Genomic DNA, 17,940 nt, shown 5'->3' with positions numbered 1-17,940 from the left:
GTAACTTTAATGCCCAAGAAGGAGGATTTGGGTATAGCAGCAGTAAATATCTTGTGAAGTGTAAATATAACCAAGAGGAAGCAGTCCTTTTAATTTCACTCTTTCTAAGATCTCTTAGTAAGTGTATATTCCATATATGTATATTGTTTGTTGTCCCTTAATTTTTTAATGTTTTCTCTTTTTTCATTAATAGACTTAGAGCATTTTTAGGTTTACACAAAAATTGAGCTCATTCTCCCACCTCTACCCCCAGCAGTTTCCCTCATGATTAGTATTGTGTGCTGTGTTACAGTTGATAAACCAATATGGATACATTATTTTTAACTACAGTCCATAGTTTACATTAGTGCTCAGTATCTACCATTATAGTATCATATAAAATGGTTTCACTGGCCTAAAAAATCCCCTTTGCTCCTAATCATCCCTTTCCTCCTTCCTGTTCAGCTCTTCTGCTTCCCCAAAAATCTACTACCACTCAACCCAGGAACTATTTAAGTTTATATTTTTATATCTCCCCGTGTGTATGCATGTGTGTGGTATATATATATCATGCATAATGAACATTCCATCAAGTGGTTAAATAAAACTGTCACCATATGTTTTACAGAGCTGTCATGCAGTTGGGTGGCTACGAAACTCTACTTTCTTTCCCATTTTTAGCTTAACATTTTTTTTTTTTTTTTCCTGAGACAGAGTCTTGCTCTGTCACCCAGGCTGGAGTGCAGTGGTTTGATCTCAGCTTACTACAACCTCCACCTCCCGGATGCAAGCGAGGTGCCTCAGCCACCTGAGTAGCTGGGATTACAGGGGTGTGCCACCACACCCAGCTAATTTCTGTATTTTTAGTAGAGATGGGGTTTCACCACGTTGGACAGGCTGGTCTCGAACTTCCGCCTTCCAGAGTACTGGGATTACAGGCATGAGCCGCCATGCTTGGCCCCCATCTTTAGCTTTCTTACTTGGATTTTTTTCTAGTCAAATATAAAAGAAAATAACTTTTCTAAGTAGTAACTAGAATTTTTTGGATTTGATATATGTACTACTTTTTAAAATGCTATGGAAAAGTAGAATTCCAAATGTATAATTATTAAACTTAATTGTTCTTATGGGTAATCACTGAATAGACCATAGAAAACAGATTGAAAAGCTTAGTTTGCGCTTTAGACATAATTTAAAAGCACAAGTATCTATAGTTATCGCTTAAAGCAGTTGAATAAAGCTACTTTTCTCCTTCTCTGACTTACATTTCATTTTTACTAGTGAACAGCTCTGCGCTTTTTGTTACTGTGGGGAAAAAAGTTCCTTAGGACAAGGAGACTTAAAACAATTCAGAGTAACGCCTGGATTTATCTTGCCATGGAGAAACCACCCTTCTAACAAGAAGGACATTGATGACAACAGCAATGGAACCTATGAGAAAATGCAAAACTCAGCACCACGAAAACAAAGAGGACAGAGAAAGTAAGCAGTTTCGAATTTAAATTGTTGGAATAGATTAAGACTGCATATAATTTATTTTCATTATAATGTTTATAAATTTTCAAATGGGGTTGTTCTTATTGAACAGTTTCTCCTGTTTTCCACTTTTATGGGATACTGTGACTCACCATTAACCCAATTAATCCAACAAACTATCCTTTTCACAAATTTTTCTTCTTCTTTTTAAAAAAGTTTATATTAATTGTATATGAAATCGGTGTGATCACAAAACTAAACTTTTGGAAGAAAACTTCAAAGAACATAACACAAGCTGAGAGGGAGGGAGTTCATGGAATTTATAAATGGAAAGAAGATATTAATAAAACAGATCAATGAAGTCCTTCTTTTGTTTCTCTAAATAAGCTTTTAATTGTAAGAATATAACACAATACAATAGCAAATCCAGAATTGATTTTTCACTACTCATGTCTTTTGTGTCATTCATTCATTGATCCATTCAATCATTTAATTTATTTAATTTATATATAAGTTTGTGTGCTTCAGAAAATGTTGCACTGTCCTATACATTCTTCCCTCCCTCCCTCCCCCACCTTCCCTCCCAGAAGATGCTTTTTTCTTTTTTAAGGAATTTTTTTTGTAATGATGTATGTATGTCTATATTCATGAGCACGTTGTAATTACCTAAAGGTCTTGTCTAATATAGTTTAAAATATTTTGTACAGTTGTGTTTAAAGACCATATTAATATGGAGACTTGGCTGTGCTGGTTAAGGGAGTAGAAGTTTCTATAGTTGATGAGAACGTGTAAAAATTAATTTAGCTTGCAAAGCTAACAAACACTGCCTCTTGAGGGTTATGATGTAATCACTCAAGTGCTTATCTGGCTTATATCCAAATTTAAGTACTAAATCATTGTTGTGTTGTACTGATTTGATTGGCTCCTTGTTTTGAACTGCTGCCAATGCCTTGAAGACCTGAAGTAGGAAATGAAACAATAAAAAGAGGGAGAATCTTTTAAAAGAATTTAAGGTGGAACAGTTTAAGGAAACTTAAAAGTACTATATTTGGAGAGTTGTGATGTTTTGGAGGCTATAGCCTTATCTTTAGTTGTCAGTTGAGTACACACATCTTAATAAAATAATCAAAAGGCCAGCAAACTTAAAATGTCTATTAGCAAATTTAATGGACTGAATCAGGCTGTATCTTATATCCTCATGTTCTTCCTTAAATAATGGCAATTATATAAAATGCTGTCCTGAGAAATAGAATTGGTTTCATTTCCTTGTTTTAAAAGTGAAATTAATTTTTAGTGAAAATTCTTATGAGCTCAGATAATTATATAAAAATAGCCTTTGTTAAATGAAAGTCTTTATATATACTTAGTGCTTACCAACTTAATAAGTAATGATAATATGCCAGTTAATGAAGTACACTTAAAAATTTGGCATCATTGAAGGGTAGGCAATTAATTTAGCTTGGTAATGATTTCAAATATTTATAAAATATATGTTACTAATGAAGTTTAAATAGCTAGTTAATTTAAAAATTTTTACAAAGGAGGTTTTAAAAATGTCTTTCCTCTCATTTTCACTAACTAAAAAAAATCAAGAATTTTTTTCCTTTTTTTTGTTTTATAACTAAGAATTTTGTGGGTATGCATTTCAGCTGATTCCTCTTGATACCTCTTTCTAAGCTGGGCTGCTGTCATCCTTAGTGTTGACATTGACATCCTACTGACATGGTATATACATACAAACCAGTCTCAAAACTTGAAGGTTGAATTTGATTAAGCTGCTGGTTAGGACCTGATTAGTAATAAATTAGTCATTCTCTTGGTTTTTTTACACCTCTTTCTCTCATCAAATACTAGTGCAAAACAGTATGTTAAAACAACACTTAGTAGTTATAGATGAACTGTTTGTCTTTTTTTTCTTTCTTCCAATAAGATAACAATGATTTGTAATGGAGAATATATTTGTAGGAATAGAGATTATACTTGTAGGAAAGAATTTGTTCTCATTTTACTGTGGGCATTTATTAAAATGAGAATTTAAAGTTAGCATAGCATGCTAAACCTTTTTTAAAAAGTCTATGCATTTCTAATGCTGAATATAAAAACATTACTGATTATTTTTATATGGTTTGATATTTAAATGTACTTATTGAAATATGTTAATATTTTTTTTCTTTCAATGATTCCAGGTATAAAAATGTTTAGTACCCTGGTCATTGTGCTGATTTTCTCTTAATAGGAATCATGATAAATATCCAGCATACAGAAGTGCAGTGAGTTATGATCTATATTCAATAGTGATTTAATGCAGAATTATGATCAGGTTAAATACTATGGTATTAGGAGAAGATTTAAGTTTTAGTGGTAGTCATCTGATTTCCCATATTTAATAATTAAGTACAATAGCCATTTTATTTAATGGTCTTAAATAAAGTGTTATTTAAACACCTAAAGTGTTAGAGCTTGAAAGCCTGAAATCTCCCATATGTTGTTGGCTTTATTCAATGTTCTTTTTTTAGACTATAGTTTTTGCTGTTATACTATCTTCCTTATTCTACATGCCTTCGGTAGCTATTTTGCTTTTGCTTTTTACTTTCAATTTGTGAGGTACAGTCTTGATTGAGAGTACTTGCAACGTCATGCCACAGACCAGCTGTTGAGATTTGTTGACGGGACCATAAGAAAGCTACAGCTGATACATTCCATTCCTCCTGCCTCTGTTTTCACACTCCTTAGTGGGTTTTCATTTTCCCTGGAAAATATCCTTTCTTTACATAGTTAACTGCCACCTCTGTTGTGGCAGTCCTCAGTCAAGATACAGCAGACTACACATTTCTGATTTGATCAAGTTTTGTTTTGTAAGCATTTAAGTAAAGCCAAAGGAAATACTCATTTTATGTGTTAAATACAATTCCTGACTAGGATATGAGAGTCAGTTTTAAAAGCATTGTATTATGGAATGGAAAAACAAATTTAAAATTTAATGCTTCCCTGTGGGTTTGGAGACTCTTTCTTACTTGTTACTTATATGATATAATATGGCAACCCAGTTTAATATTATACCATGGATAATACTAACAGATGAATTCTAAAAGTTGTTTTATGACAGTTAATACCTGATAAATTAAAATTGATTTGGCAGTACATTGCATTTAAACAGTTAAAAGTGTGACAATTTTCTGCTTGTTTTCACTTTCACAGCTATTTTATTTTATTTTCAGAGAACGATCTCCTCAGCAGAATATAGTATCTTGTGTAAGTGTAAGCACCCAGACAGCTTCAGATGATCAAGCTGGTAAACTGTGGGATGAACTCAGTCTGGTTGGGCTTCCAGATGCCATTGATGTCCAAGCCTTATTTGATTCTACAGGTATGGGCATGTTTTCAATAATAACTGCCTCTTAATTCTGGAAGCATTTTAATTTTAATGCATTATTAATGTCCTCAATAATAAATACCTTTCATCTAGAAATAATTAGAATCATACTATAAAAAAATCATTATTGAATATACCTGGTTAGGTAAAAGAAGTTGTCTAATAAGGTTTATCTAATTTATTTAAAATCTGTACAGTACCACCACCGGACTGGATGCTTTTTAAAATACTTGTATTTATTCTTGTGTGGATAGCGGTGCCATGGAGATCTGACAATTGAGAAAAGAGAGAAAATTTTAAAGGAGAAAATTTTAAAGTGAGAACTTGGGGAATGTGGTATTCTGAGTCTATTTTATTTGGGCATGAATGAAAATAGGTCTTAGCCGGGTAGATTATCTTATAACAGTATTGTAACTCAGCACTCATGATACGGTGCCACTGGAATTTAAAGTACATCTTATTCTATAGTTGAACTGCAGATTGACTGATAGTGGTTCAAGTGTTATGTGATGGATAATTTAAAGGCTGAAGTGTTAATAATCATTGCTATGTGCTCTCATTGTGGGATGAGGGAAGTAGGGGTGTATGTGTAGTTTATTTTCTATACATTTCCTTTGTATATCACCTCAACAAAGTACTAAATAATGCTTTGTTTGTTTTGTATAAAGAACCAGAAACATACCAAATGCATATATAATATTTAAATAAAATGGCTAAAAACTAATTTTGTTTGTTGAAGAAATAATCACTAATTCAGTGATTCTCAAACTTGTGTGTGCATCATAATAACCAGACGGCTTGTTAAAACATAGATTGCTGGCAGGGCACGATGGCTCACAGCTGTAATCCCAGCACTTTGGCAGGCTGAGGTAGGTGGATCGCCTGAACTCAGGAGTTCAAGTCCAGCCTGGGCAACATGGTGAAACCCTGTCTCTACAAAAAATGAAAAAAATTCGCTGACTGTGGTGGCATGTGCCTGTAGTCCCAGCTATTTGGCAAGGCTGAGGCAGGAGGATTGCTTGAACCCTGGGGGTTGAGGCTGCAGTGAGCTGTGTTCATGCCACTGAACTTCAGCCTGGGCAACAAAAAAAGTGAGACCCTGTCTCAAAATCAAAACAAAACAAAACAAAACAAAAAAGAACCAAACACAGATTGCTGGGCCCCACTGCAAGAGTTTTTGATTCAGTAGATCTCAGTTGTGATCTGCGCTTCTGCATTTTTTTTGGTTTTTATTTTGAGACAGAGTCTTGCTCTGTTGCATAGGCTGGAGTGCAGTGGCGCGATCTCAGCTCACTGCAACCTCTGTCCCTGGGTTCAAACGATTCTCATGCCTCAGCCTCTTGAGTAGCTGGAATTACAGGCGTGCGCCACCATGCCCAGCTAATTTGTAGAGACAGGGTTTTGCCATGTTAGACAGGCTGGTCTTAAGTTTCCAGCCTCAAGAGATCCACCAGCTTTGGCCTCCCAAAGTGCTGAGACTACAGGAGTGAGCCACTGCACCCAGAGAGATTCTGTATTTCTAAGAATTTTTCAGATTGATACTGATACTGGCACTCAGTGGTTGGTCCACATTTTTAGAAGGGCCACTTTACTGGTATCACAAATATAGGGTGCCATTGTATATTTACATATTAGAGTCAATTTTGAAGTTTTATGTCTTTATTTATTAGCTTTAATTTTTTTAATGTTTGTTCATTTGCTCCTTTTCATTTTTCCCATTTTAGGCACTTGTTGGGCTCATCACCGTTGTGTGGAGTGGTCACTAGGAGTATGCCAGATGGAAGAACCATCGTTAGTGAACGTGGACAAAGCTGTTGTCTCAGGGAGCACAGAAGTAAGTAGACAAAGCAAATATTTAAATCATAGTTTTATAACATTCACTTTAATCAGAAGTTCTCTTGAAAGGTTTATTAAATGAATGCTATAGTGTAAAAGCTCTCAAAATAGGAAATTATTAATTTTTATTAAGAGTAATTTTAGGCCGGGTACGGTGGCTCACACCTGTAATCCCAGCACTTTGGGAGGCCGAGGCAGGCGGATCACTTGATGTCAGGAGTTTGAGACTAGCCTGGCCAACATGGTAAAACCCCTTCTCTACCAAAAATACAAAAATTAGCCAGGCATGGTGGCAGTCGACTGTAATCCCAGCTACTTGGGACGCTGAGGCAGGAGAATTTGCTTGAATCTGGGAGGTGGAGGTTGCAGGTAGCCAAGATTGCGCCATTGCACTCCAGCCTGGGCGACAGAGACTCCGTTTAATTAAAAAAAAAAAAAAAAAAAAATTATTTTATGCAAAAATTAGCCAGGCATGCTGGTGCACATGTGTAGACCCAGCAACTTGGGGTGCTGAGGTGGGAGGATTGCTTGAGTCCAGTAGATTGAGGTTGCAGTGAGCCATGATTGCACCACTGCGCTCCATACTCCAGCTTGGGTGCAGGAGTGAGACCCTGCCTCAAAAAAAAAAAAAAAAATTAATTTTTGTAAGCCATTGGAATGTATTATGTTATTCAGTGAACTTGAATCTTTTAAAATAAGTAGTTTACATTTAAATTAGAAATTAAAATTTTAGAAATGAAAATTTTGCGCTATGCTTATACATTCATGTGGTTACTTTTTAAGACAAAACTATTTGATAATGATTTAAAATGAGAGAAAATATTTGAAAAGATTTGAAGGTCATTAGCCCATAATGTGGACTACCTCTGTTTGATATTTTAAAAAGTGATTAAAAAATTATTTTTAGTTCAGTCGGCAGTTCAGTTCATCTTTATTGCATTGTATCAAAGTAATATGTGCATAGTCTGCCATCTTTCAGAGCTTTTCCTGTGATTTTCATGTAATTTTGAAACAAATACAAATGAAACAGCTACCTCCCATCTATAAAGACAGCAAACTCTATGAAGTAATACTGCTTTGCTGTCTACAGATTTCTTTTCTTTTTCTTTTTTCTTAAAATGTAGAGATGGGGTCTCACCATGTTGCCCAGGCTGGTCTCAAACTCCTGGACCCAAGGGATCCTCTCTTCTCTTCTTGGCTTCCCAAAGTGCTGGGATTTTAGATGTGAGCTACTGTGCCTGGCCTTCCTGTTTTTTTTTGTTTGTTTGTTTGTTTTTTTTGAGAGGAATTTTGCCCTGTTGCCCAGGCTGGAGTGCGGTGGCATGATCTCAGCTCACTGCAACCTCTGCTTCTCGGATTCAAGCGATTCTGCCGCCTCAGCCTCCTGAGTAGATAGGATTATAGGCTCGTGCCACCACACCGGCTAATTTTTGTATATTTAGTAGAGATGGGGTTTCACCACGTTGGCCAGCCTGATCTTGAGCTCCTGACCTCAGGTGATTTGCCCGCCTCGGCCTCCTGACATGGCTGGGATTACAGGTGTAAGCAACCGTGCCCGGCCCCTTTGGTTTTTAACAAGTATATTTGGGAGAAGTGAGACAGCCCTTCCAATGGAATATTAAAACTGGAAATTTTGACCTTAGAAACTATATGGGCTTTAATAGAACGTAGGCAAAGCTTTCAAAAGTATAGTTGAGACAAGGACTTAGATTCAAGTAATAGTTCAATCATTAGAACATTAGCTTTACTAGGATTATCAAAATGACCTGATTTACATAGATGAGTAAGCATCACCTCAAGAGTAGTGAAGTCAGAGTGTTTGTTTTGGAAATTTTACATTAAAGTATATATGTCATCAAATTTTGAACAGTTTAATGCATAATAGTATTTTCCCCAGCCTGAGCATTCTTAGAGACTGGATTAAGACAATGATATTTCAGTGAAAACCATCTCTTTTATGAATTACTTCATAAAAGTAATTTTTATTTTGGGCTATTTTGTGACAGTGAAAAGTATTACAGGGAAGGTAACAAAGGCTAAATGAGCTTTTTGGTGGTGGATTAGAACCAGAGGAATCAATATAAACTCATAGTGTTTGATACTTAGTACAGAAATGTAGGTGTATGTATTTGCATGAGTTTGTACGTGTTCATATGTTTCCTACCTCTGTTTGTAGAAAGGTAGTTAAAAGAAAACTTGCCTCACTCTGTCCCTTTTGGACAGAAGTTACCATTTTTGTTCTTACTGATTAATAATTAAGTGGTATTTAGAGATGAAGACTGTGTCCTCCCACTAGCAGAGGAATCACAAGGCCTTAGGAGACATTGCATCCCTTCTGACTTTGTTTAGGCATTAGAATTTGGTGGGCCTAAGCAAGTTAAATGCAGATTGAGTACTTGGAGTTGGTAGACCGTGTGGGGATTAGAAGGGACCTAGTAGTGGTAACTCTGTCAAACCTTTACCTCTCCACTAGATTGAATCACTCAAAACTCACAGGAGTGTCAGTTTTGTGTCGCCATTTGTACGGTTTTTTGTTTATTTTGTCCTTCCTTCCTTCTCCCCTCCCTTCCTTCCTCCCTCCTTCCCTCCCTCCCTCTTCTTTCCTTCCCCTTCCTTCCCTCCTTCCCTCCTTCCCTCCCTCCCTCCCTCCCTCCCTCCCTCCCTCCCTCCTTCCTTCCTTCCTTCCTTCCTTCCTTCCTTCCTTCCTTCCTTCCTTCCTTCCTTCCTTCTTCCTTCCTTCCTTCCTTCCTTCCTTCCTTCCTTCCTTCCTTCCTTCTTCTTTCCTTCCTTCCTCTTCTTTCCTTCCTTCCTCTTCTTTCCTTCCTTATTTCCAGGGTCTCACCCTGTTGTCCAGGCTGGAGAGCAGTGGCGTGATCACGGCTCATTGGCAACCTTGGCTTCCCAGGCTCAAACGTTCCTCCCCCAAGCCTCCTGAATATCTGGGACCACAGGCATGCGCCACCTCGCCTAGCTAGTTTTTAAATTTTTTGTAGAGACTAGGTTCTGCTGTGTTGTCCAGGCTAGTCTCGATCTCCTGAGCTCAAGCGATCCTCCCATCTCATCCTCCCAAAGTGCTGGGATTATAGGCATGTGCCACTACGCCTGGCTTTTGTTCATTATTCTTCATTATCAAATAGGCACAAGATGGACCAGTTAGCTAGAACTTTGTCTCAAGAAAGGAAGACTTGTCTCACTGGCAAAAATTCAAACATAAAACAACACATTTGTTGACAAGGCTGTGGGGAAACAGGTACTCTCATTCTTTGTTGCTGTAGATGCAAATTGGTACATGTCTTTTGGAGGGAAATTTGGTGATACCTAACAAACTGTATGCATTTACCTCTCAATTATTCTAGGAATCTATCTTGAATATGCCTCTAACAATACAAATTATGTATTACTTAATGTTATTAATTATAGTATTATTTAATTTGCGAAATATTGGAAACAAACTAAATGCCCACACAGAGGAGAATGGTTGAATAAACTGTGTTACATCCATATATCCATATAATGGAGTACCATGCAGATAAATCAGAAACTAGAGATTGGTTACCTATAGGGAGTGGGAGGGAGAAGAAGGGAGTGGAGATCTGTGTAGCATGGATGAAATGTGAGTGGCACTTCTCAGAGTATATTTGTTAGTATAACTCTGATTCTTAGAACCATAGGAATGTTTTAAATGCTTCTATGCAATTGCCACCAACCAGGATGTGGGAGACCAAATAAGCAATTACCACCAACCCAGATGCAGGAGAACCCAAAAAGGAATAGTAAAATTCACATAAAAGGGGATAGGGAAGGGAAGAACTCACCTAAGTAACTGTAGAAAATGGTGTCTTGATTAAATAACATAAAACTAGAGACAAAAAGAACTGTACAGTCATGCTGTAGTGTTGAGATCAGAAGTATGAAAATAAACTCATGGTTTTTAATATTTACACAGACATACAGAAATATAGATGTGTGCATATGTATGAGTTAATTTGAATATGTGTATTTCCTACCTTTATCCCCTGAGAGGTCATAGAAACAATGACACCCCAGTAGCATTGAGAATACCTAGTGCTTAGATCTTGTTTTCTAACCATTGCTCTTCAATGAAAGGAACCAGGGCTCTTTGAGAAGTAGTTCCTTACAGGACTGGTACAGAGAAAATACAAGGTAAGCCTAGATCATCTTGTGGTGCCAGAAAGTAATGAAGTGCTTAAAAAGATGAAAACCTGTTCAAAGCACGGGAACCTACCTGAAGGAGCTCCTGAGAACTGGACCAATTTTAGCAACCACAAAAATAATGATAATACTGCATTTTCATCCATAGAATAAGTACACGAGTCCATACTGATGTAAATAAATATAGATTGTCCAGTTACGTCACTGCTCTACTTAACACTCTTCAGTGACTTCCCATTTTATTCTGAGAATAAAAAACAGATTCCTTACTAACCTGTAAGGCTCTACATGATCTTCACCACCCCTCACGTGTACTTCTCAGACATCTTTCACTATAACTGTTTGTTTATTTACTTCCTTCAGCCACACTGACCTCATTGGTCTTACTCAAGTACGCAGACACAGATCCACCTCAGGGCCTTTCATAATGCATGCGTTGCCCCCTCATATCCTTTATGTATTTATTCAAGCGTGACTTTACAGTGAGGCCTTTGCTAGGCTTGCTGTCAAAGATTTCAGATGCCTTCTCTTCCCATAATATCTGTTTTTTTGTTTTCTTTTTCGTACTTATCACCTCTGACAGTGTATATTCACGTAATAATCTTACTTATTGTTCATCTCCCTCTCACTAGTATACTAGTGCCATTTGGATAGGGTTTTTTTCTGTTTTGGTTATTACTCAGTGAATATTTGTAGACTAATTAATAGCACTGAAGATCATTCATGGAGTCATTCATAGGCAGCAAATAAGTTCGAAGTACCCAAAAGTGTTACTGGAGGTTATCAGTATGGCTAATTACATGAAAGTTTATATGCTTAATCTCTAAATAGAGCAAATCTTTACAGTTCTACAGAAATGATTGGGAAGGAGGAGCCAAGGAAAATTTCTGCTATCACAGAAGTTTCCCTAGGGGCGATATAGCTATTGAACTTAGAAGACATTTTTATTTTGTCAAAACGTAGATGTTCTAAATTTGCTGACCTTGGCTAGGTGCAGTGCCTCCCACCTGTAGTTCTAGCATGTTGGAAGGCCAAGATGGGAGGATTTCTTGAGCCCAGGAGTTTGAGACCAGCCTGAGCAACATAGTGAGATCTCGTCTCTATTAAAATAAAAAATAAAAAATTAAATTTGCTGACCTTTATTATGTAGCTGAGTATATTCTGATACCTAGCTCTATTTTCAAAGAAAACAAACATTTAACCTTCCCCTTCAAGATAAAGATGACATTTCAACATTGAGAATGCAGTGACTTTTCAAAGAAACATGTCCTGGGGGGTTGAACATTTTGAAAACAGATGTTTTGAACTCTTTATATTGATATTTTATTGTCAGAAATAGTGAAGGTTGTAAAAACAAAAAACTCTCATGTTTGTCACCTTAAAAGAAACTTGAACATGGAATTTTCTGATATGTTTAAAATATTCTAAAGAGCTCTGGTTTAAGCGCATTTATTAGACATTCAATATTTTTATTAGAGAGGGTGAGATTTTATTTGCTTAAATTTTGATAATTTCGGTTGAGATTCAAAAATGGTTGCGGAAATCATGTACTACTTCTAATTAGATCATTTTACTTTTGGGGAGAGCCTGTTTTTTTAAACCTATGAGAGCCATAGAAACTAGATATTGAAATAAACCAAAGTTAGAATTAGGCTTTTTAATCAAAGAAAATGGAAGGGAATGAGATACTATAAAGCTTAGGTGAGGGGTTGCAGTACTTTGTAAATTTTTTGATTGTGCACATCTTTTAATAAGAAATGTTTGAGTATGCAGCTTTATTATACGTTCTGAGTTGAATATGTATGTCTTTCTCTCTCTCTCTCTCTCTCTCTCTCTCTTTGTTTTTTGGAGACATAGTCTCTGTCTGTCTCCTAGGCTGAGATTGCAGTGGCACAGTCTCAGTTCACTGCACCCTCTGCCTCCTGGGCCCAAGTGATCCTCCCACCTCAGTCTCCCAAGTAGCTGAGATGATAGGCATGCACCACCACGCCTGGCTAATTTTTGTATTTTTAGTAGAGACAGGGTTTCGCCATGTTGGCCAGGCTGGTCTTGAACTCCTGGCCTCAAGTGATCTGCCTGCCTTGGCCTCCCCAAGTGCTAAGATTACAGGCATGAGCCACCATGCACAGCCATGCATATATATCTCCTTTATGTAACTTAACAACATCTGCAACATTTGTTTGTGTGAGTTTTTTATTCTGTCTGCATTTGTGTGAGTCTTTTTCTATGGATTTTTCCCACCATGGCTGTAAGCACCATGAGCGTGAGGAAAATAGCTGTTTTGCTTTATCATATTTTCTCTGGTGCCTAACAAAGTACCTGGAACACAAGAGAGTCACTAATGGGATAAATACATGCATTAATGGGATTTGTCAATGAAGGGCAAAATTTAGTGCATTAGCTTGAATGAGGAGGTAGGTCATACTGGCCTCTTGGGTAGAGGCCAGGGCTGCTACTAAACATTCTACAATATACAGGACAGCCTCCCACACCAGAAACTATACAGCTTAAAATGTCAATAGTGCTGAGGTTGAGAAATCCTGGTTTGACATATTATTCCTGTGTTAAAATTAATATATTTAAAATAATTTCCTCACTTGTTAACATGGCATTTTTATCAAGCAATTTTGTTTTCTCTGAAATATACCTCAGATTGTTTTTAGTTTTTCCAGGGGAAACTTTATTCATCTTTTACTAGAGAAAAGAATATGGCAAAGAGTGAATCTGTGTTTCAGGAAGGGTAACGTCGTTTTTCTTTTAATTTCCCTTTTGAAGCTCTCAGGGTGCTACCAACATCTTGGAAATCTGGATAATTTGAGTATTACTGAGGGAAGAGTTTCATTCTACATGCTACAAATGTTTAATCATTTTATTTATCCAAAGCTCTTTTCTTGGCCAGACGCGGTGGCTCATGCCTGTAATCCCGCACTTTGGGAGGCTGAGGTGGGTGAATCACCTGAGGTCAGGAGTTCGAGACCAGCCTAGCCAACATGGCAAAACCCTATCTCTCCTAAAAAAAATATAAAAATTAACCGTGTGTGGTGGTGCGTGCCTGTAATCTCAGCTGCTTGGGTGGCTGAGGCAGGAGAATTGCTTGAACCCAGGAGATGGAGGTTGCAGTGCGCTGAGTTTTCACCACTGCACTCCATCCTGGGCAACAGAGCAGGACTCCTTCTCAAAATGAAAGAATGAATGAAAGAAAGGGAAAGGGAAAGGAAAGTCCTTTCTTTTGTATTCCCAGTATTGACCTCCCAAAAGAAGTAATCCATAAACCCCCAATGTATATTTCTGTTTTCTTAACTAGTTCTGAATAAAATGTTCAGTGTTGGCTGGGCATGGTGGCTCACGCCTGTAATCCTAGCACTTTGGGAGGCTGAGGCTGAGGTCAGGAGTTTGAAACCAGCCTGGCCAATGTGGTGAAAGCCCATCTCTACTAAAAATACAAAAATTAGCTTGGCGTGGTGACGTGTGCCTGTAATCCCAGCTACTCGAGAGGCTGAGGCAGGAGAATCACTTGAATCCTGGAGGCAGAGATTGCAGTGAGCCAAGATCGTTCTATTACACTCCCGCCTAAGACTCTATCTCAAAAAAAAAAAAAAAAAAAGGTGTTTTACTCTTAAAATAAGGCATTAAAAAAATACTTCTGTTGTCTCCCCTCTTAGAATTGGTAATCTCTTCCTTCTCCACCCTCATCCCCTGCTGTAATTCTATATTGAAATTTCATTGTATTTTGTGCCAGATGTCTTTGTGTAAAACCAACTTAGTTCTGTGAGAGGAGTTCTACGTTTTTAATATTTTTGTTCTTTTTGTAGACTGCAGAATCAAAAATAGTCTTCCTATAGTAAGGTGGCAATTCACATTAAGAATATAGATAAGCAAATTTAAACTTTTAAATGTAATTTGTCTAAAAAAATTGAAAAACGATGTATAGTAAAAGTCTCTCCTCCAACCAATGGAAAGTACTTTTATGTAAGATCCTTTAAGTTACTGACTTGGATCTTTACGTAAGGTAATTTGCTAGTATCTGTTTTATAAATAATGTTATTTAATACTGTTTTATTTTCTATAGAATCCTAGTGTTTTTCCATGTAAATTTTTAAAAATTCTTAAAGTATGTATCCCTCATTTTCCCCTATAGTTGTTTGCTTCCACTTCTCTTTTTAAGAGACAGCATCTCAGTTGTTTAAGCTGGAATGCAGTGGCAGAATCATGGCTTACTGCAACCTTGACTTCTTAGGCTCAAGCAGTCCTCCTGTCTCAGCCTCTAGAGTAGCTGGGATCGTAAATGCATGCCACCACACCTGGCTAACTTTTCTTTTCTTTTTTATTTTTTTGAGATGGAGTCTCACACTGTCACCAGGCTGGAATGCAGTGGCGTGATCTCGGCTCACTGCAACCTCTGCCTCCTGGGTTCAAGTGATTCTCCTGCCTCAGCCTTCCAAGTAGCTGAGATTACAGGTGCCCACCACCATGCCCAGCGAATGTTTTGTATTTTTTTTTTTAGTAGAGATGGGGTTTCACCATGTTGGCCAGGCTGGTCTCGAACTCCTGACCTTGTGATTTGCCCACTTCGGCCTCCCAAAGTGTTGGGCCTACAGGCGTGATCCATCACACCCAGCCAACTTTTCTTTTTTCTCTTTTTTTAAGAGACAGGGTCTTGCTCTGTTGTCCAGATTGGTCTCAATTCCTGGGCCCAAGCAGTTCTCCCACCTGGGCCTGCCAAGGTGCTAGTATTATAGGCGTGAGCCACTGCGCCCAGCCCTTTATAGTTTTTTTCTTTTTTTTTGAGATGAAGTTTCGCTCTGTCACTAGGCTGGAGTGCAGTGGCGCGATTTCGGCTTACTGCAACCTCTGCCTCCCTGGTTCAAGCGACTCTCATGCCTCAGCCTCCCGAGTAGCTGGGACTACAGATGTGTGCCACCATGCCCAGCTAATTTTTGTAGTTTTAGTAGAAACGGGGTTTCGCCATGTTGGCTAGGATGGTCTCAATCTCTTGACCTCATGATCCACCCGCCTCGGCCTCCCAAAGTGCTGGCATTACAAGCGTGAGCCACTGTGCCCAGGCAGCTCTTTATAGTTTAAGAGGAAGGATAAACCTTAAGAGATCACAACCCTATATTTGTGTCAGGGGTCCACAAGACTGCCTCCATGTTTGGAGATTTGCTAGAAGGACTCATGGGATCAGCTTAGGGTTGTAATGGCTAAGATTTATTACTGTAACATAGTATGGATATATAGTAGAAAGATCTCAATGGCAAAAGACACTGACAGAGTCTGGAAAAATCCATGTACTGGCTTCCTTATGTGCTGTGCCTTCCATGAGGATCACACAGACTGCCTTCTTTCCCCCTTAAGGAAAATACAACAACATATGTGACTGCCCAAGAAACAGTTTTTATCTAGACTGGTCACGTAGGTGTACTCTGCCTAGCACGTGTGAAATTTCCAGACTCATAAAAAGAATAGCAGGATAAGCCACATTATTTCCATAGTCTAGATACAGTAAACCATGATTACCAGTTAGGGAACCCTCTTGAAATTCAAGTTCTCAGAAGCCAGCCTAGGACCAACTGTGCAAACAGACAGACCCTCCTTCACAGGATAATATAATCGTGTCATCTGCTTTGTTAATTTTTGTTTGCATAGAGTTTTATAATTGGAAGGTGGCTCAAATGCTACATATTTCTGTCTAATGGACAAGAGTGTTGTATAGTATATAACACTGAATTATTCTCCATTATAGGCAGGCTGTGATAAGTGTTCTAATGTTTATACAAAAGAACTTTGTAACTTTGAGCAGAGTAAAGAGAGTGTTAATGATACTTTTGACTGCAAGTAGTGGAAAAATGTTGTGTTTAACTCTGAAATATGCTTTGCCTGATATTAGTATTTCCACTCTAGCTTTCTCTTGACTAGCGTAAGCATGGTGTATATTATTCCATTCTTTTATTTTAACCTGTTTGCATCTTTGTATTTAACTTGTGTTTCTTGAAGGCGATAGTTTTATTTCTCTGATAAAAACATGTAAGAAGACAATCACATTAAATGTATATGGTCTAAAACCTCTGCTTTTTAATTGGGGATATTTAGACCATGTACATTTAATGTGATTGTCTTCTTATATGTTTTCTATTTGTCTCTATCTGTTCCTTGCATCATTTTTCTTGCATCCTCCACCTGCCAAGATGGGGTCTTGCCCTGTCACCCAAGCTGGAGTGCAGTGGTGTGATCATACCTTACTGCAGCCTTGACCTGCTAGGCTCAAGTGATCTACCTCAGCCTTCCAATGGTGGAGACCACAGTTGTGCACCACCACACCTGGCTACTTTGTTTTATTTTTTTATATATGGGGTCTCACTATGTTGCCCAGGCTGGTCTCATACTCCTGAGCTCAAGTGAGTATCCTGCCTTGGCCGCCCAGAGTGCTGGGATTACAGGTGTGAGCCATTGCACCTGGTCTTCTTGCATTCTTTTACTTTATTTATTTATTTATTTATTTATTTTTGAGATAGAGTCTCGCTCTGTTGCCAGGCTGGAGTGCAGTGGTGCTATCTCGGCTCACTGCAGTCTCCGCCTTCTGGGTTCAAGCGATTCTCCTGCCCCAGTCTCCTGAGTAGCTGGGATTATGGGCATGCACCACCACACCCAGCTAATTTTTGTATTTTTAGTAGAGATGGGGTTTCACCATGTTGGCCAGGATGGTCTCAATCTCCTGACCTTGTGATCCGCTTACCTCGGCCTCCCAAAGTGCTGGGATTACAGGCGTGAGCCACCAGGCCCAGTCTACATTATTATGATTCCAGTTTGCCTCTTTTTATTACTTTTACCTATTTTTAAAAATTATTTTTGTGGTTGCTTTAGGATTATAGTGTATATTTAGCAGAGGTCTACCTTCAAGTAATATTGTACACTTCATCTATAATTAAAGCATTCCTTCATTTACTTTCTTTTCCTCCCTCCTGCACTTTGTGCTATTGCTGCCATGCATTTGACTTTTACATATGTTATAAACTCTGTAATATTTTGCTGTTTTTTATTAAACATATATCTCTTAGAGATTTAAATAATAAAAAATTTAAAAGATGTTTGCTCATATAGTTACC

At 37.8% G+C, this 17,940-nt stretch overlaps 1 protein-coding gene across 11 annotated transcripts in view; it reads left to right on the top strand.

Moving 5' to 3' along the window:
- The window catches only part of KMT2C (lysine methyltransferase 2C), a 312,192-nt gene that overhangs the window by 127,297 nt on the left and 166,955 nt on the right, over positions 1 to 17,940 (top strand). For all 11 annotated transcript variants that reach the window (XM_058428262.1, XM_058428277.1, XM_058428284.1 and 8 more), the window contains exons 4-6: positions 1,261 to 1,461; positions 4,674 to 4,822; positions 6,553 to 6,662. In XM_058428262.1, the coding sequence (XP_058284245.1) occupies positions 1,261 to 1,461; positions 4,674 to 4,822; positions 6,553 to 6,662 (460 nt within the window). The remainder of the gene's footprint in view (positions 1 to 1,260; positions 1,462 to 4,673; positions 4,823 to 6,552; positions 6,663 to 17,940) is intronic.

Source organism: Hylobates moloch, unplaced genomic scaffold (genome assembly GCF_009828535.3).
Source record: "Hylobates moloch isolate HMO894 unplaced genomic scaffold, HMol_V3 SCAFFOLD_1, whole genome shotgun sequence".
Classification (NCBI taxonomy): domain Eukaryota; kingdom Metazoa; phylum Chordata; class Mammalia; order Primates; family Hylobatidae; genus Hylobates; species Hylobates moloch.
This window is presented reverse-complemented; position numbering and strand designations above follow the sequence as displayed.